At 35.6% G+C, this 21,952-nt stretch overlaps 1 protein-coding gene across 1 annotated transcript in view; it reads right to left on the bottom strand.

The window, feature by feature from the left end:
• Window positions 1–15,206: 15,206 nt before the first annotated feature.
• GPC5 (glypican 5) overlaps window positions 15,207–21,952 on the bottom strand; it is a gene marked incomplete at both ends in the record, with an annotated part of 1,374,381 nt that continues 1,367,635 nt past the window's right edge. The window contains one exon of the mRNA XM_082859487.1: window positions 15,207–15,364. Coding sequence (XP_082715613.1) covers window positions 15,207–15,364 — 158 coding nt within the window. The remainder of the gene's footprint in view (window positions 15,365–21,952) is intronic.

Here is a 21,952-nt window from a genome sequence, read left to right as displayed (position 1 = left end):
AGATGGGCGTCAGCTGATGGAAAATTACTCAAGAGGAAACCTCACGGGTATTGGGAAATTCTGACTAATGTGACCCAACAGGATTCTTGCTGAAGGCAGTCTAAGATGATCAGAATCAGCTGGGGAATGGTAAAGAATGGTACCTGGGTATTGGTAAAGAAGAACCTGGGTATTGAGGTAACCGGATATAGCAGATGGAAGATTCTGGCTAAACTGACCTAGCAGGATTCTTGCTAAAATTGGACAATGTGGAAACCAATATGGAAACCCCAAATCAGGGCTTAGTTAAGTAGACAGTTCAGAAAAGGCTGAGTAGAATTTGGTCAAGGAGAGAATATTTGTCATCTTCAGAGACATCTCTTTGAGTTTTCAATTCCTATCCGTGTTTAGAAGGACATGTTTTGCTAATACATTTCTCCAAATTAAAATATATTTTCTTGCCTCAGATTTATGACTAAGGGAGGCTTCTCATGTTTTTCCCTTATTAATGATCTTTTTTCTCAAGGTACCTTGGTGTCTCCACCTCTCTCTATGTGTTGTCCAATACAAGAACCACTAGCTCAGCAGCTGCAACACAGTGTGTTCACATTGAGATGTGCAGTAACCACATGCTGGATTGCAAAACAATGAATATAAAAATGAATATAAAATATCTTACTGATGATTTTTATACTGACTACATGTTGAAATGGTGGTAATCTTCATACATTGGGTTAATGTATTATTAAATATCAACTGTATCTTTTTACTCTCTCTCTCTTTTTTTTTTTTTTTTTTTAGTATGGCTACTGAGAAATGTTAAATTTCATAGGTGGCTCACATTACACTTCTGTTGGACAGTGCTGTCCTAGATCACCCCCACTCAGTCAGCTGTAAAGGAAAGGGGATCATATTTTAAGTTTCTTCAGAAGGCATTCTGAGCTTGGCAGGCACACAATGTCTAATAAACTCCTTTTCAGTAAAGACATCTTCAAAGTATTGTGGCTCTCAGGTTATATTTCACTATTAAGAGGTCAGATGTGAAATAATAAAAAATGTATAAACCCCCAGCAAATAGTCCATTTGGTTGTAACAATAACAATTATAATCTGAATTATTTTCCTATTTACAAATATTTTCACATACTAATCTCATTTGCTCCCAAGTTTCCTTTGATACAGACAGGAATTATTATTAATATTACAACTGTTTTTAGGATTTTTTGAGGTTAAAAGTTTCTAAGGTTAATGAATCATAACAAATATAGTAAAATAACATCTTTTTTTGCAACCTGTTGTAATTAGATTTGATTCGACACATATATATGGACATCTAAGTTCAAAGGACTGTATTACCACAAGGTATTCAGAAAGCCATTAGTAACCTTTAATCTGCCAGGGAAAATAAGATAAATACACAAATGATTGTAGTCTGGTTTTGTAGTATATTGATTAAAGAGAGAATTACTTTCAATTAGGGGAATCAAGGAAGCATACAGGGTCACACATTATGAAAAAAATAACTCATATCTTTATTATTGTTTGTTTGGTTCTTGGCTGCACTGGTAACTCCAAGTGGAATAAAGCATCTCCATTTCCTATCCCACCTAAGGAAGGAAAACGAATCTAAGAATATAATCATGGAGGTGTGTAAAATTTAGTTTATAAAGATTCTCATTGGAACATTGTTTATGACATATTGGGAATAATTTAATGTTCAATAGGAAATTGATTAAATAATGTGATATTCATGTGAACAAATACATGAATCAATTATAATTATTTTTAGAATTATATATATTGGCCTAGAAAACATTCATGATATATTAGTAAGCAATAAAGATGGCTTAAAAAGAAAACATCATATCATCACATCTTAAAATATCCTATATTTATATATTTATGTAAATATATAATCACTATATCCATCTATATGTAGATATACATGTGTCTTCTATATAGGTATCTGTAATTTAATACAATGTGTGTATATTATATATAGCTGCATTTCTACAAGCTAGATTTTTTAAAATGCAGCAAAACGTGAACAGAAGTTGGAGAATTTTTGATGATATTTATTCCATTTTCAAGAATTTTCAATGGAAATATTTTTTATTCAGAAAAAAGTTGATTAAAATTAAGTTTCATATGCAACCTTGTATTTTAGATAAGTCTTGAAGGACAACATGACTGTAAATTGTTCATAGTTACTACCAGAGTTAATGTCTACGAATATACTGTCTATTAAATTATTTTCTCTATATCCTACAGTGGAATTCATCTTTTAGTAGCTAAAATTTCCTGTTATATGGAGATAATTTACTCTGTTTTAGAAAAAAATAGCTAATAAGAGAAGTATAAGAGGATTTTTCTTTTGAGGCCAATGAAGACAAATAGCTAACAACTCTCTGGATTTTAAGGGAAAAATAGAACTACAAATTAGAGATTACATACTTCAACTATAGCTAACTTGCCCTTATATCTTATAATATAGTGAAATAATGTTCCTCTAAAGGGAAGTTGTTTAGAAAGATTTCAAATATTCATATTTTCTCATTATTTTAAAATCACTAGAAGATGCTATGGTACAATAAACTTGTTTAATTTTTAAATAACAAAGAATTTCCAATTAAAATGAACATGAGTGATGGCCATTCAAGATGGTAGAGTAGAAGTATGTGTGCTCACTCTCTCTTGTGAGAGCACTGGAATCACAACTATCTGCTGAACCATCGTCGACAGGAAGACACTGGAACTCACCAAAAAAGATACCCCGCATCCAAAGACAAAGTAGAAACCACAATGAGATCGTAGAAGGGCACAATCACAATGAAATCAAATCCCATAACCACTGGCTGGAAGACTCAAAAACTGGAGAACAATTATACCACAGAAGTCCACCAACTGGAGTGAAGGTTCTGAGCCCCATGTCAGGCTTCCCAACCTGGGGGTCCAGCAACAGGAGGAGGAATTCCCAGAGAATCAGACTTTGAAGGCTAGCGGGATTTGATTGCAGGACTTCAACAGGACTGGGGGAAACAGAGACTCCACTCTTGGAGGGCACACACAAAGTAGTGTGCACCTCAGGACCCAGGAGGAAGGATCAGTGACCCTATAGGAGACTGAACCAAACCTACCTGCTAGTGTTGGAGGGTCTCCTGCAGAGGTGGAGGGTGGCTGTGGCTCATTGCGGGGACATGGACATTGACTGGCAGAAGAAGTTCTGGGAAGTACTCCTTGGCATGAACCCTCCCGGAGTCTGCCATTAGCCCCACCAAAGAGCAGGGGGTAGGCTCCAGTGCTGGGTCACCTCAGACCAAACAACCAAAAGGGAGGGAACTGAGCCCCACTCATCAGCAGAGTAAATTTTTACTGAGCTCTGCCCACCAGAACAACACACAGCTCTACCCACCACCAGTCCCTCCCATCAGGAAACTTGCACAAGCCTCTTAGATAGCCTCATCCACCAGAGGGCAGACAGCAGAAGCAAGAAGAACTACAATCCTGCAGCCTGTGGAATGAAAACCACATTCACAGAAAAATAGACAAAATGAAAAGGCAGAGAGCTATGTACCAGATGAAGGAACAAGATAAAACCCCAGAAAAACAACTGAATGAAGTGGAGATAGGCAACCTTCCAGAAAAAGAATTCAGAATGATAGTGAAGATGATCCCGGACCTCAGAAAAAGAATGGAGGCAAAGATGGAGAAGATGCAAGAAATGTTTAACAAAGACCTAGAAGAATTAAAGAACAAACACCTAGAAGAATTAAAGAACAAACAAACAGAGATGAACTATACAATAACTGAAATGAAAAATACATTAGAAGGAATCAATAGCAGGATAACTGAGGCAGAAGAACGGATAAGTGACCTGGAAGACAGAAGGGTGAAATTCACTGCCACGGAACAGAATAAAGTAAAAACAATGAAAAGAAATGAAGACAGCCTAAGAGACCTCTGGGACAACAGTAAATGCAACAGCATTTGCATTACAGGGGTCTGAGAAGGAGAAGAGAGAGAGAAAGGACATGAGAAAATATTTGAAGAGACTATAGTTGAAAACTTCCCTAACATGGGAAAGGAAATAGCCACCGAAGTCCAGGAAGTGCAGAGAGTCCTAGGCAGGATAAACCCAAGGAGAAACACACCGAGACACATAGTAATCAAACTGACAAAAATTAAAGACAAATTATTAAATGCAACAAGGGGAAAATGAAAAAAAAATACAAGGGAACTCCCATAAGGTTAACAGCTGATTTCTCAGCAGAAACTCTACAAGCCAGAAGGGAATGGCATGATATATTTAAAGTGATGAAAGGGAAGAACCTACAACCAAGATTACTCTACCCAGCAAGGATCTCATTCAGATTCGACAGAGAAATCAAAAGCTTTACAGACAAGCAAAAGCTAAGAGAATTCAGCACCACCAAACCAGCTCTACAACATTTGTTAAAGGAACTTCTCTAAGTGGGAAACACAAGAGAAGTAAAGGACCTACAAAAATAAACCCAAAATAATTAAAAAATGGTAATAGGAACACATATATTGAGAATTACCTTAATCCTGAATGGATTAAATGCTCCAACCAAAAGACACAGGCTCACTGAATGGATACAAAAACAAGACCCATATATATGCTGTCTACAAGAGACCCACTTCAGACCTAGGGACACATACAGACTGAAAGTGAGGGGATGGAAAAAGTTATACCATGCAAATGGAAACCAAAAGAAAGCTGGAGTAGCAATACTCATATCAGATAAAATAGGCTTTAAGGAATGTTACGAGAGACAATGAAGGACACTACATAATGATCAAGGAATCAATCCAAGAAGAAGATATAACAATTATAAATACATATGCACCCCACATAGGAGCACCTCAATACATAAGGCAAATGCTAACAGCTATAAAAGAGGAAATCGACAGTAACATAATAATAGTGGAGGACTTTAACACCTCACTTACACCAATGGACAGATCGTACAGACAGAATAGTAACAAGGAAACACAAACTTTAAATGACACAGTAGACCAGCTAGATTTAATTGATATTTATGGGACATTCCATCCAAAAACAGCAGATTATACTTTCTTCTCAAGGGCACATGGAACATTCTCAAGGATAGATCACATCTTGGGTCACAAATCAAGCCTTGGTAAATTTAAGAAAATTGAAATCATATCATGCATTTTTTCCGACCACAACGCTATGAGAGTAGAAATCAAATACAGGGCAAAAGACATAAAACACACAAACACATGGAGGCTAAACAATATGCTGCTAAATAACCAAGAGATCACTGAAGAAATCAAAGAGGAAACAGCAAAAACAGTTCTAAGAGGGAAGTTTATACCAATACAGTCTTACCTCAAGAAGCAAGAAAAATCTCAAATAAACAACCTAGCTTTACAAAAGGTTATGGGATGCAGCAAAAGCAGTTTTAAGAGGGAAGTTTATAGCAATACAATCCTACCTCAAGAAACAAGAAAATCTCACATAAACAACCTAACTTTACAGCTAAAGCAATTAGAGAAAGAAGAACAAAAACCCCCAAATTTAGCAAAAGAAATCATAAAGATCAGATCAGAAATAAATGAAAAAGAAATGAAGAAAACAGTAGCAAAGATCAATAAAACTAAAAGCTGGTTCTTTGAGAAGATAAACAAAATTGTTTATCTTTTACCTTTTGCCAGACTCATGAAGAAAAAGAGAGAGAGGACTCAGCTCAATAAAATTAGAAATGAAAAAGAAGTTACAACGGACACCGCAGAAAGGCAAAGCATCATAAGAGACTACTACAAGAAACTCTGTGCCAGTAAAACAGACAACCTGGAAGAAATAAGAACGTACTGTATAAAAAAATAAAATAAAATTCAAAAATAAATAAAAAATAAGATGAACATGAACATGATCTATTGATCTTCATGTTTCAAGATATAACCTAATTATAATCTGGTACAGAGATGGTAAATCTAAAGATTGTGAATCAAAATAATATGGTAGAAAACAACAACAGCAGCAAAGAAGAAATGTTTCTTTTAATACCTTTAAATGTGACATAAAATATATTTTAATTTTATTTCCTATAATTTAAAAGTAAAATAGTGATAAATTTGAAAATTGTAATCTGTGTTAGAATAGGTTGTTTATCAAGATGTCCCACATACTTTAGCAAGTTGGTCAGTTTATCAAGAATCAGAAGTGAATTCGAAAAGAGATTTAACATTTATATTAAAACCATTACATTCAAATTCTATTACATTATCTCTACTATTTTAATCAATGTCAGTGTAGTGTTAGATTTTATAAGTTCTCTAGGTAGCCTTATTTTCATTTTCTGAAAATCATGCCTCTAAGCATAGTCTCCCAAGTTGGTAGGTTTGCCTGTCCCTGGGTTATGGTGCGATCTCTGTTGAATATTAGGATATACAAACAAGCATTTTGTTTCAGTACAGTGGACAGAACTTAAAAAATGAGTGTCTGCTGGTCTTTTGTTTTAAACTAGTTGTATTCTTACCTTGGGTAATTCACTTATGTGTTCTGGATTTTAGCTTTCTCTTCTGCAAAATACAGAAATACATGATATTTAGGTTTCCATATAGTTTTTTTCTTTCATTTTAAAGAATTTATTGGAGTATAATTGATTTACAATGTTGTGTTAGTTTCACATGTACAGCAAAGTGAATCAGTTGTACATATACATATATCCACTCTTTTTGGATTCTTTTCCCATATACACCATTACAGAGTATTGAGTAGAGTTCCCTGTGCTATACAGTAGGTTCTTATGTGGTCTCCCAGGCCACAGCCCCCTCTTATTAGTGATCTCTTTTATATATAGTAGTGTGTATATGTCAATCCCAATATCCCAATTTATCCCTCCCCCCCTTATCCCCTGGTAACCATAAATTTGTTTTCTACATATGTGACTCTACTTCTGTTTTGTAAATAAGTTCATTTTACCCTTTTTTTAGATTCCACATATAAGCGATATCATTATGATATTTGTCTTTCTGTGTCTGATTTACTTCATTCAGTATGACAATCTCTAGGTCCATCCATGTTGCTGCAAGTGGCACAATTTTGTTCCTTTTTCTGGCTGAGTAGTATTCCATTGTATATATGTACCACATCTTCTTTATCCATTACTCTGTTGTTGGCCTTTTAGGTTGCTTCTGTGTCCTGGCTGTTGTAAATAGTGCTGCAATGAACATTGGGGTGCAGGTATCTTTTTGAATTATGGTTTTCTTGGGTATATGCCTAGGAGTGGGATTGCTTCTGTATAGTTTTAAAATCAGATGATTCTTCATCAAATCAGTCGCTTACATCTTAGTGTGAAAGATTTCACCTAAAAGCAAGTCTAGATAAAATGCTACCTCATATTTACTTAATCCCCACAATGTGCCAGTCACTGTAGATACAGTCACTCAGTAAACCTTGCCAATAAATCAGTCAAGGGCGGGGAGGTATGGTCATCTCAATTTCACAGATGTTTCAGAGAGCTGATATTCAAAACCAGGACTAGTCTTATTTCCAAGCCTGAGTTCCATTTTGTACATAGTGTCCCACACAGGCACTGAGAGTACAGATAACAAAGGCAGCGGGACAATGAAAGTTGAGCATCACTAAGGGAGAAGACAGCACAACTGGTGACTTGAGGAAAATGAGGATACATTTGAGTTCCTTTGAATTGTCATTCCTTTCTTGCTCAGCTTAACTTCAGTTAGTTGCTAACCTAAAAGCAAGTGAGTAAAGTCACACTTTTACATATTTTGTAGTAAGAAACATAAGCTAACTATTTGTGCTTTTGCATTGTGTTCCAGGGAATAGTCTCTTAAAGACAATAGAAAGTGTATATATAAGGCTGTAGCAGTGAGGCTTTCTGCAAATAAACCTTATGTATGCGTCCTCTTATTGCCGCAGTGGCCCTATATGCTCTCTTGTGTATATTAAGAGCTTTGTTCAATGTTGATCCATTTGAAACGAAAGGTGAAAGTCCATATGGAAAAATAATAAGCAGCAACTTTATAAAAATTATCTATTTCACTGACCTTCTCAGTCTTTGATTGAAAAGTCAGAAATAATTGATATAAAGGCAAGTTTTATGAAAATGTAACATAAAAAACCTTTATGTTATATTTTATCTAAATCTGTAAATATATGAACGTGTATGTGTATTTTATACATAAATGTGTATATGCGTTCACATATTTACATTCAGTTACATCCATACTGTAATAGATGTGTAGGAAAAGTAGTAAAGCAGAATGAATTTATTATAAATTTATTGCAGTTAATCATCTGTAATGAAATTCTCATAGAGTCTCATTAATATTTTTAATAAATGAGGAAAAAGAATACGAAAATTACCATGCACAATATTTAGAAACTATCTTTTCAGATAAGCTGTGATTACCAGCTTCTGTCTGCTTGCTCACTGGATGATACAGAGCATTTCCTCCAACTGCTGCACTTCTGGTCTCTCCATTTTCTGAATTAGCCCCTATACTACAGGGGACCAGCTAACACGCCCCTGTGCTCTGTCAGCTTGTTCTGCAATAAATCATCAGAGACAATACCATTTGTTTAGGCCTATTTAAAAGGGTCTCCTGGGAAAATCTGTGAGAAGAGAAAATACTGTCAAACTCACTTTTATTATTCATCTCTGACTTCCCTACACTATTATCTTTTGGTCCCTCAATGGTGCCACTCTATGTACTATTCGTTTTTAAATATTGTGACACACTGTAGCTGAATTAGTGAAGACCCCATATCATAGCTGCTATAAGATTAGCTAAAACAATAAGCAATTAGTTGTGAAATATTTAATGACAGGATAGATTACTTTGCTCAGGCATATTGTTCTGTCCATTAAATGAAAGCTAAAGAACTTTTGTTCTAGCTATTCTCCCCTTCATTTATGAAAAGATAATTCCACTCAATCTCCTGCAGAAAAGCCACATCCCTATATGTGATCAACAAACTAGAATGATCACCATATGCATAAAGTTGTAACTAAAATCACATTTTATGCATTATTTTTAAAGTGTTTTTTATGTATTAAGTAATAGTAGGTTATTATATAAGATATCGAGTAAATAAGTGTTCTGTATCACTGCATTGGTGTTTTCTGTTTTAGACTAGAGATCTAGAAGGAAATTTAGTCATCATTCGGCTCAAGCATATTATTTTACAAATGAGGAACTGAAGTTCAAAAAGGTGGTGGGACTTGCTGAAGGTCATACAGACGGTTACGTCTAAAACCTTTGAAGCTGTGTTTGTTCTGGTTTTTCCAGCATTTTTGGATGACTGTGAGTCAGTGGTTGAGCCAATCTCCCCATCAGATAGCCACACTCGGGCATCTGGCATACGGAATCTCTTCAGGATGCTCACCTTATTACCAGAGCTAAATTTGAGAAGAAAGAAAGACGGAAGAGAAAATTATCTGAGAGACTAGATGAGAATAAAAAGCGAATGGAACAAGGGAAATTTAAAAAATATCCTGTAAAACCTACAAATAACCTAAAAAGTAACCTAACTTAATCAGCTTCCTTCTCAAGGGTTTTCTGAGTTCAGGGATACTGAGCCGTGCAGTGGAAAGGATTTTGAAGTCTGACCTGTTTTAGAATACTTGCTTTCTCACCTGTTAGCCATATGAACTTAAGGAAGTGATCTTGCCATTCAGAAATCTCCACTTGGTGGTGACTTTAAGGGAGATACTGAGCAAATACACTGCTTGCTCATTGATTATTAGCTCCCACCTCACCTTGGGCTGCTCTCTAGCCCGTGCTGTAATCACTCTGACATGCGGTCTGAACCCACCAGTCAACTAGACTATCGGGTGGGTTGGGGGGTGTTGAGGTTTTCAATCTGTTATGGTTAGAGACCAATTCACATGTAAACACTGGGACAGGGCTAACATCCCTTTATAATCAATAAAAGCAAGACCCCTCTCTAACTCCCTATATTTAGGAAATACATTTTCAACAAATAAGCCTTGTAGCCAGGATGAGGCTAAGCAAAACATGAGACATGAAACAGGCAGGTGGGTCTCTCCTGCACTTTTACTCTGCCTTCTTTCTCCTTCCTAAGCTCTATTCACTCTCCACTCTGTTTCCCTATCAAAAGCTTATCCACAGGCAGAATGCATAATTCTATAGTTTGGTATTGTCCCAACCTGGACACACATGCATTTTAACAGAAGGCTTAATGGGAAAGGAACAAACATGGATTATTAAGGCTTATCATGCGCCAGGTGGGTCCTAAATATGTGCTGCATTATCTAGTCCTGTAAGTAATTCTGAGTTAGATACAGCTATCTCAATTTTACAGATAAGAAAACCAAAAGGAAATAGAAACAATAGCAAGAAAAGGTGTGTGGGGCGTGAGAGTGTGTATGTGGGCGGCAGGGAGAGGGGTGAGAATGTGGGGTGAGTTGGAAAAGCACAATGACTTGGCTAATTGTATTCTGGAAGTCTTTGACAATTTTGACCACAATTTTGTAGTTGGAATCCTTCTTGATTCTATGTGGGTCTTTCAATGTTATTCGGAAGAAATGGCAGTTGTTAAAAATTCTTTACTGGCCAGTGCCTAGATTTCTTAAAGAGGTAGAGTAAGACAGGTGCTTGCTAAACACACTGTACTGCTCATACATTTATTTTGCAAATTAAGCTTTCTTTTCCCCCTTCTAATGCTGCTTGCCTTGGCTGGGTAATCTCAGGCAAAGAGAGACCCCCTGCTTCCTCTCCTTCTAAGACCCTTAGTTCCTTCTAGTTCAGTGGTGCTCAAAGGTGGGTACTGAAACTCATAAAAGTAGAATTTACTCACCAAATTACCCAAGTTATTGCTGTGTCAATCCCTGTCTCCAGCCAGTTTGATCCTTAGAAATTCTCCAGTCTGTTTTTAATTCTATGGCATTTCACATTCCTCTATCCCCTTCCCTTTCTGTTGCTCTTTGATATAGTGAAAGTAAAAATTTCCAGGGAAGGTGAGATGCATGGTCTTCTCATATATTTCATGGTGAAAATGATTCCAATGTGACAATTGACAAGTGCAGGAAGGGGAGAGACTCTTGCATCAGATGTTTGCAAATTTATCCACAAACGTGCATCTCTACCACGACCATGTTCCAAATAAGTTATTGCCGTTGTTACAGTGAAGATATTAATCATATTGTGATGAAATTCTTCAGGTTTTTTTTTGCATATGGAGGCAGACAAGATAGCTTAGGAACTGCATTTGATTAAATCACCATTTACAAAATAATGATATAAGAGTAATTCAGTCATCATGTAATTCTAGCAAAGGCAAAGAAAGCAGATTTTAAACCTGAGAAATGTTTTATCTATATTTTAATCAGAAATGATTGATATACAATCTACAATTAAAGAAAAACTTGATATGCCCAATGTCATACCTGACAATTATTTCTGTTTTTGTACAACCCATGTCGTTGTACAGGATACCAAGTTTGCAACCTAAAGAAATACTGATATCACAGACTGCTCAGTGAATAGCTCATAGAATCACAAGTCTAAGTTGAATGTTTCACTCAGGAAGAAACAATTTTAATTGTACCTAAACTGTTCTGATGACAGAAACAATATTTTAAGTGATTGAAAACAATTAGCAATAAATTGAGTCCTTTTCAAAACATCATTATTGAGTACTTCAGAAAATCTGAGTGTTTGGGAAGAAATAGGTTATTAACTTCTGTCCCTTAATTAGAAAAGAACACCCCAGGCATTATTTCATTGTTTGTTCCTGAAAAAATAGAGGATAAAAGGCAAATCTAAGATTTTTAAAAATTATATTCTGCCACACCCTTCCTTCCTTCCTCCCTCCCTCCCTCCCTCCCTCCCTCCCATCCTCCCTTCTTTTCTTCCTTCCTTCCTTATTTTTTATGCCATCCTTTGTCTTATGGCCAAAGAAACGTTTCAACCCTTCAGTTGCACAGAAAACAAAATGAAATTTCATGATTCTATTATAGTTTAAAAAATGTGTGTGTGTTTTCTCATTTTTGGTAGCTGGTTTATTTTAGAGGCTGATGTGTTTGAATAGACTTTTCACATGTGGGAGAGTATTGATTGGTAGGGAAGAAAATGTTCATGTTTACATTTTTCCTTTTCACTGTGCTTTTACACTAATATGCAATTTGATAATTATACAATTAGAATTGTACAGTTAATTTTATTATTTTTTTTAAATCCTTGTTTGGAGACTTAAATCACCTCTGAATGATTTTTATGCTAACCTCAAGATTCTTTACCACTGTTCTAGAACTATTATAGCTTTTAACCAGGAATGTATATAGTTTATTTAGAGTTATTACTTAGCTGTCTGATTCTACTCTGACTATTTGTATGACAACAAACAAATTACATAATATTTCTAGCCTCAGTTTCCTCATTGGTAAAATGGAGGTGGTAATGTTATTGGGGAGATTGTGCATAAAAGCATTTATCGTGGTATGTATGCAAAGGGAAGGCCAAGTGAATGTTAGCTCAGATTGTTAACTGATCATTCCCCAATACATGCAAAACACTGGACTGTTTCATGATTAATTTGTATAAAAATAACTCAGAAATTCAAGAAAATTCCTTTAAGTGATCCCAGTATGTGACTATAAGTATGTGAGCAATAATTTAAAATACATGTATATTCGCCTGAATGCTATACTTTAAGTCATCTTGAAAAGTACACATGTATGCTAACAATTTTACCATTGCTTAAGAACTTTTTAGACTTTACTGATGGAAAACTCTTCCGTAGCAAATTCTGAGCCATATTAAAAAACACAAAAACCTCAGTGTTATTGCTTTTATTTGACTAAAAATTGAGCCCATCCTTGAGGGGTGAGGAAGGTCAGATGAGATGTTTTATCTCATCTGAAATAGCCTTGTAAATTATAAAGAGCTATACGAATGTAACCTGCTACAGAGCAGAATATTAAAGAATGTATAACCTCATTGAGAATATTAAAAAAAGTATGCCTCGGGCTCTTCAAGAAATTCTGAAAACCTCCAAGTGTTTTGAGCTCTAGCTACACCACGATTATGGTATATATATGGTCTCCTAAGTGCCTTTGTGGAGGTAGACAACACCCATTTGAGTATGTAAAATTTAGTTGATAAAAAATATTCATTCATACTATTTTTTTTTTTTTTTTTTTTTTTTGCGGTACGCCGGCCTCTCACTGTTGCGGCCTCTCCCGTTGCGGAGCACAGGCTCTGGACGCGCAGGCTCAGCGGCCATGGCTCAGGGCCCAGCCGCTCCGCGGCATGTGGGATCTTCCCAGACCGGGGCACGAACCTGTGTCCCCTGCATCGGCAGGTGGACTCTCAACCACTGCGCCACCAGGGAAGCCCCACTCATACTATTGATTTTGTCACTACTCTGCTTTTAACCATTTCCTGCGATACCTAAAATTATCTCTTATCAACCGATTTTATCCAGGTACATCTCAGACTGCTGAACCACATTCCTCAGTTGGTTTTTCTTACTGTCGCCTCAAGGTTTGGGTCAGAAACATTGTCGTGGCAAGCCAACTGTGACTTGGGCTGGAGTGCCACAAATGGTTGACTTCATATTACTCATTTCAGAGCTATTTAAATAAAGAGCTGAAGTTGAAATGAAAATTTTAAAAAAATATGTTAAGTTTGTAATTTTTGGAGCATGGTGGTGCAAATGAGCTATGAGCCAAGCAGATCATGGAACACATATTAAGGTGGAATGGAAGCTTAGGAAAATGACCTCCAGAATTGGCAGGTAAAGTGACACTTCCAGTTCTGAGGCATGTTTTAACAGACAAGAAAATGTGACTGGGCGGTATAAACATAGTGTGGTTTAAGGTGACAATCAACAGATCATTTGAATAATCGAGAACCTGAGGGAGAACAGGGTTTGATCATATAGAGTTTCCTCATTTGGACAGGTTGATTTCATCTCGTGAATCTTTGCTGTTGATCGAGTCCCCTTCAGTTCTTTTACAGAGGCCATTTCAAATCCTTTTGAATTTTTTTTTAAATTTTATAAGTTCAGCACTTCTCTTTTCTATTCTGTCACTTTGTATTAATTATATTTCCTGGCTATCAACTGGATGTGATACTTCTTAATAAAAGCTGACTTATCTCTTCCTCCTAAGTACAGTGATAGACACATCCTAATCAGTGCCTGCTGAGGCACCTTATCACAACTGGGAAATCAGGGACTGTGGATTAGCAGCTCTGCTAATGTGAAAATAGGAAAAGAGCTAAAACAGTTCATGCCATATTTTCTGTATTAGTACATCTTTAGATATTCATAGGAACCTTAGAAATGTATAGACAATTGTTTGTTCAATATCAAGTTTAAAAAAACAGCAAATAATATTTTGAAAATGGATGAAAATATCATTTTTCCAGGAGAAAATGATCAATATTCTTTAAAGTTTTCCACCAAATAATTAACAGCTTTATTAGCGATATTCCTAGAGCAGGCGTGTGTTTGCAATGTAGCTAAATCCATTCGGCAAAGAGAGAGGACGGAACAGAGTCACAATACCAAAGATGCATTTTGTATATAATGGGATACAAATCAGATGTTATCAAAATACTCAGCTTTAAGGTTTGTCAGTGGCTAAGTTACAGTGGATAAAAGTTATCAAGCATCTTCAATGAAATTGCATGAAATGCCCCTCGGCAATCTACTCTATAACTTATAGTCTTTCAGTAATTTCTTTCTGTAACTTGCAAAATGGAAGAATCTCTTGAAAATGCATGCATACTACTTGCCATTGTTTGTTTTGATTCATTTAATGGAATTCTAATTCCAGTATTTTAAGAAACACTATGTACTGTTTTCAGTGTCCTGAAAATATACCTTCGATTTAAAACATTTTTCTTTTAAAAAGGAAGAGGTTGGAATTGAGGATAATAAAATTACAGATATACTAAATCCTTCTTATGCAAAGTCACTTCCGTGCTCTTCACGTATGCAGGTTTGTTAGAATTTAAGAATGTTTAAATTAGATTCAAAGAAGACATGTTTTCAAACAGTCTTTCATTTAAACGTTGATTTTTAGATACTTTGTGAACATACCAACTTGGCTTCTAAGTTAGTGTGACATACCTTTTCATAAATATAATTGTTACATTTGAAAAGATCTCTTATTCCACTTGGAGAAAGAGAGGGGAGAAGTTAAGACTCTAATAAGACATATATATCAGGGCAGAAGAGTTCAGTTACCAAAGCCCAGGAAGTAACATCACTGCACCCATCAGAGCCAATGCCATAGTTTCAGTTGTTGCTGTACATCCTGCTCCAGTTGTGTCTAAAGTACTACTACCGTCTGTTTGATGGATTTGCTTTACATCACTGAGGTTCATCTCATCTGGCATCCCTGTAGAGGCAAATAAGAAAAAACAGGATGATGGATAACTAGCTCACCATGAGACATCTAGAACAGCTCTTAAGCCAACCCATGGACCCCATTGTTTTATTCTTTTTGTGTAGCATTTACTGTGTGTTTCACCTAACTCTAAAAGATGAATATGACACATACTTCTGCTCTTCTTAAATTGGAAGGTACAGGACCTTGAGTGGGAGTGTTCAGAAACTTTATAAGAACAAAGCAAAGCACTTTCCAGCTTTTTAAAGCACTTGGAATGTTTCTCTAAATGTTATTGAAGTAAAGCAATTTAATTTAAATGACCTGAGGTATAGCATTATTGCTTGTCCCAGAGATGTAACAACTGTAGGAACTGTGTGAAATCTTTTCTTACGAAAATAAAACCATGTAAGGAGAAATAATTAAGTAGGACATTTTTAAGAAATAAAATTTATACAGATCATATTTTGTATTAGGCTAAACTTTGCATAGGATCCTTATTGAAATATATCAAAGAATAATAACACATATTAAATATTATCTTTTATATACATGCAGAGCTATGGGGATACAGGTATAGTCAATAGATCAAAGAATTTGTTAGTAGGATGGATTGTGGCTTGAAGTTAGGGATGAAGTGTTTGATTAAAGAAAAAAAATGTGCAAAGTTACAGACCAAGATCTAGTCACATCCTGGTTATTACTTCTGTGTGTTGTAAAACCTGACAAACTGAGGAGACCAGTTCTCAAATTATTGGGAATGAAATAGTTATTTTCTTAAAGAAGTTTACCTTACTATGGTATACCTAGGGAATTACTGATTTATCAGTTACTATCTAGTGCCACCAGTGTGTTGAGACTGTAAGACTGTCTGGATTATCCCATGGCATGCCACCATCAGTCACAATTAACAAGTTTAAATTCAGTGTTACCACAGCCACAAATATTGACATCGTAATTACAGTGAGACTGGAAAAACAAAGCTTCATATAAGGAAGAGTCAATATTTATGTAATTAGGTCAATACATATATATAATTCAAAGGTAAACTCTACTGCATTTAGGGATGAGAGCATTAAAACGAAGCTCAGCTCTACTGATCTGACATATTGATTTTACAGTCTGAGCTCTTGCATTATTATTCATTGTCTGGGTACTTGTTTTGCCCTTCTGTGTCATTAGGCAAGATGAATAAACTAGCAATTCCTTTTTTTTATGGGGACTGGAGTGGAGTGTGAATATTTTAGTCATGGTTTTATACTCCTTGTTATGCTACAGTATAACAAGGAGCTATGCAGACTCTAGGCAATTAAAATTTTTTTTCCAAGATAACTACATGAATTTGAGCTTTAAGGGATTTACTTTTCTTTTTAAAAGCACTGTGAGGAGGTGCCTGGATTGGATTCATGAATAACTTTTCCTTATACCTTCCTGAGCTGGTATTTTCCTCATTCATTCATGAGCCAGGCACTGGTCTGGGTTCAGGGGGTACCATGGTGAGTACAGATATGAAAATAGAAACATGTTAAATCTTCTGCCTCAAGTCAGGCAGTGCCAGGAGGGATATCCCATCTTCAGTCAGATGCCATTTTAACATCAGAGGTAGAGATTTGATAGTTCTAAGGATGATGGTCCCTTGAGATAAGAATTATATAAAAAGAAAAAAGATCCCTTGAGGAAAGGAATTTAATTAACTAAGTGTGTAAATTGTACGAAAGCTCAACCAAAGACCCATAGAAGAAAAATTGGTTTCGAGATTTCTCACATTAATAAACAAAAATGAAGTAATTTAAAATAACCTTTTCTATGCATAATAGTGACACACAAAGATGACAATAAATTCATATTTCTGCCTTTGGTGGCTTACAGTCTGGCGGGGGAAGACAGATAGCCATGCTATTACAAAAACAAATGTAATATTAAAACTCAGGCACATGTCTGATGGTTGGTGCTATGAAGTGATACAATCTTATACAAGATGAGGTGTCAATTATATACCGACTGGTTGACAAAGGCAGGACAGAGAGGCGATGACATCAGTTTGGCAAGGATTAACCCTTTATCAAGGAAGATTGCCAAAATATACCAAAAGTGTTTAAAATGTACACTTACCTAGACCCCAAAGTTCCACTTTAATGGAGAAATTCCATGGGAATAATTTTTAAAATATGCACATATTTATTCACAAAATGTTAATCTGTGCGTTGTTAGTGCCATTAAGTGTCCATTAGTAGAGAACTAGGTTAAGAAAAGTGTATTCACTTATTTTAAAAGATTCAAAAAGTAGATATTGGTACATAAAAATGTCTTAATATAATTTTATACACATATTTTCATGGTCTTTAAGAATCTGAACTCTGTTAGTCTATGGCTGCCTTTCTTTGAGAGTACGGAATCTGTCATTAATTTCTGTATTCACCTAGTAAGCATTTAGTAATTACTAGGTGAATTAATAAATTGATGAATTTAATCCAGGGCAGAGAATTACAAAACTGTAAAAATACATTTCTCCAATTCAGTTTGATCCCCGCCCCAGTTTTATTGAGATATAATAGATATATAATAGATATATAGCATTATTGCTTGTCCCAGAGATGTAACAACTGTAGGAACTGTGTGGAATATTTTCTTATGAAAATAAAACCATGTAAGGAGAAATAATTAAGTAGGACATTTTTAAGAAATAAACTTTATACAGATCATATTTCTCACTTAGCACTTTCAAGTATATAATTCAGTATTAATCACTGTGATCACCATGCTCTACATTAGCTATCCAGAACTTATTTATCTTATAACTGGAAGTTTGTACCCTATGAACAACATCTCATGTCCCCCCCACATCCCAGTCCTTGGCAGTCACGAATCTACTCTGTTTCTACGAGTTTGGCTTTTTTAAAGTTACACTTACAAGTGATATAATATGGTATTTGTCTTTCTCTGTCTGACTTATTTCACTTGGCATAATGTCCCCAAACTTCATCTAAGTTGTAGCAAATGGCTGGGTTTTCTTTTTTCTCATGGCTGAATAATATTCTATTGTTTTTATATACAATACATCTTTATCCATTCATTCACTGACAACTGTTAGTCTGTTTCCATATCTTGGCTATTGTGATTAATGCTGCAATGAATATGGGAGTGCAGATATCTCTTCAAGATCCGGTCTTCATTTCTTTTGGGTATATATCCAGATGTGGAATTCCTAGATCATATGGTAATTCCATATTTTAATTTTTTAGGGAAACTTCATACTGTTTTCCATAGTGGCTCTACCAATTTACATTCCCACAAAGAGTGCACAAGGGTTCCCCTTTCTCCACATCCTTGTCAACACTTATCATTTGTCTTTTTTGATAATAGCCATTCTAACAGGTGTGAGGTGATATCTCATTGTTTCTGTTTGTTTGTTTTGGTTTTTTGGGTTTTTTTGGCCACACAGTGCGGCATGTGGGATCTTAGTTCCCTGACCAGGGATTGAACCTGTGCCCCCTGTAGTGGGAGTCTTAACTACTGGACCACCAGGGAAGTCTCATTGTGGTTTTGATTTGTACTTTCCTGATAATTTGTGCTGTTGAGCATCTTTTCATGTACCTGTTCACCATTTGTATGTATTTGGAAAAGTGTCTATTTGGTTTCTCAAATTCAGTCTCTTTTAATATAAAGGCATAGAATTACATTACAGCAACACCAAGTGTAGAATAAAATATTAGAATTAGATGTGAACTTAGAATTTTCATCTAAGAAGAAAAGTGGTGAACATAATGGAAAAGATTCAGTATGAGAATATTAACTTAGCAAATACTTGTTAAATAAAGTTGCTATGGATTTTGTTATGTTAAATAAAAACTATTACCCTTGGTCATTACTTGCTGGACTTGGATGGTCATTTATACCCAAATCAGTCATATTGGTAGGACATTTAGGAGTCTAATAAATCTGATATGGCTTATATAACAATTTACCAATTTTATTAGTCTTTACTCCATTCTTATCTCCCAGGAAATATGATTGATAGTTCCACCCAGGGTACTGAGTCACTTGAATCTAGGATACATCTTGAAAAATGCTGAGCAATTTTCCAGTTTTCCTTGGGGGCTTCCATGTAATCCAATAACAAAAGTAGAGTAATTGTATTTTTGAAGAGAAAAGGTCCATGGTAATCATGAACACCCTAACTGAAGGTGGTCTCTGTGATTATATATTTGACTTTCAGACAGTCTGACTAGTAAATGGGGCTATTTGCATGACAACCTCTTCCATTCTCTACGGGCAAATGTCTGAGATTTATTTACAGTCCCATTGGTCAACCCTTTATAGCCATGAGTAGTCTTCCTTTTTGACAGTTGTGTAAGAATAATGAAGTAATTCTAATTGCTAATAAATTAAACAATGGATTAAAACATTAATGGGAGATTCTGACTATAAACCAAAGTTTACTTTAAAGTAGTATGATGTATTAAGATATTTCAGCTCTGGGTAATGTTGGGGATTGTTATTTATTTGTTACTGCATCAAATGAATTATTGGTTATTCTCCAATAATTAATGATAAATAGATTTTATTTTTCAGGATAGAGTTGGTAGCAGAGAAAATATTGTTTGGATCTTTTTTCAGTTCCTGATGCTATTTTTTTTAACATCTTTATTGGAGTATAATTGCTTTACATTGTTGGTTTCTGCTGTATAACAAAGTGAATCAGCTATACGTATACATATATCCCCATATCACCTCTCTCTTGAGTCTCCCTCCGACCCTCCTTACCCCAACCCTCTAGGTGGTCACAAAGCAGAGAGCTGATCTCCCTGTGCTATGTGGCTGCTTCCCACTAGCTATCTATTTTACATTTGGTAGTGTACATAGGTCAATGTCACTCTCTCACTTCATCCAGTTTACCCCTCCCCATCCCCATGTCCTCAAGTCCATTTTCGACATCTTCATCTTTATTCCTGTCCTGCCCCTAGGTTCTTCAGAAACATTTTTTTTTTTTTTAGATTCCATATATATATACGGTATTTGTTTTTCTCTTTCTGACTTATTTCACTCTGTGTGACAGACTCTAAGTCCAACCACCTCACTACAAATAACTCAATTTCATTTCTTTTTATGGCTGAGTAATATTCCATTGTATATATGTGCCAAATCTTTATCCATTCATCTGTCGATGGACACTTAGGTTGCTTAGATGTCCTGGCTATTGTAAATAGTGCTGCAATGAACATTGTGGTACATGAGTCTTTTTGAATTATGGTTTTCTCAGGGTATATGCCGAGTAGTGGGATTGCTGGGTCATATGGTAGTTCTATTTTTAGTTTTTTAAGGAACCTCCATACTGTTCTCCATAGTGGCTGTATCAATTGACATTCCTACCAGCAGTGCAAGAGGATTCCCTTTTCTCCACACCCTCTCCAGCATTTATTGTTTGTAGATTTTTGTTGATGGCCATTCTAACCAGTGTGAGGTGATACCTCATTGTAGTTTTGATTTGCATTTCTCTGATGATCAGTGATGTTGAGCATCCTTTCATGTGTTTGTTGGCAATCCGTATATCTTCTTTGGAGAAATGTCTATTTAGGTCTTCTCCCCATTTTTGGATTGAGTTGTTTGTTTTTTTGTTATTGAGCTGCATGAGCTGCTTGTAAATTTTGGAGAGTAATCCTTTGCCAGGTGCTTCGTTTGCAAATATTTTCTCCCATTCTGAGGGTTGTCTTTTCATCTTGTTTATGGTTCCCTTTGCTGTGCAAAAGCTTTGAAGTTTCATTAGGTCCCATTTGTTTATTTTTGTTTTTATTACCATTTCTGTAGGAGGTGGGTCAAAAAGGATCTTGCTGTGATTTATGTCAAGGAGTGTTCTTCCTATGTTTTCCTCTAAGAGTTTTATAGTGTCTGGCATTACATTTAGGTCTTTAATCCATTTTGAGTTTATTTTTGTGTATTTTTATTTTTGTGTATGTACACTCCATACACAAAAGGAGTGTTCTAATTTCGTTCTTTTACATGTAGCTGTCCAATTTTCCCAGCACCACTTATTGAAGAGGATATCTTTTCTCCATTGTATATTCTTGCCTCCTTTACCAAAGGTAAGTTGACCATATGTCTGTGGGTTTATCTCTGGGCTTCCTATCCTTTTCCATTGATCTATATTTCTGTATTTTTGCCAGTACCATACTGTCTTGATTACTGTAGTTTTGTAGTATAGTCTGAAGTTCAGGAACCTGATTCCTCCAGCTCCATTTTTCTTTCTCAAGATTGCTTTGGCAATTTGGGGTCTTTTGTGTTTCTGTACAAATTGTGAAAATTTTTTGTTCTAGTTCTATGAAAAGTGCCATTGGTAGTTTGATAGGGATTGTATTGAATCTGTAGATTGCTTTAGGTAGTAGAGTCATTTTCTCAGTATTGATTGATTCTTCCAATCCAAGAACATGGTATATCTCTCCATCTGTTGGTATCACCTTTAATTTCTTTCATCAGTGTCTTATAGTTTTCTGCATACAGCTCTTTTGTCTCCTTAGGTAGGTTTATCCCTAGGTATTTTATTCTTTCGGCTGCAGTGGTAAATGAGAGTGTTTCCTTAATTACTCTTTCAGATATTTCATCATC

The sequence above is a fragment of the Leucopleurus acutus genome (assembly GCF_964270905.1).
Source record: "Leucopleurus acutus genome assembly, chromosome: 18".
Lineage (NCBI taxonomy): Eukaryota > Metazoa > Chordata > Mammalia > Artiodactyla > Delphinidae > Leucopleurus > Leucopleurus acutus.
The sequence above is the reverse complement of the archived record's forward strand: the minus strand, read 5'-3'. Positions and strand labels throughout refer to the sequence as shown.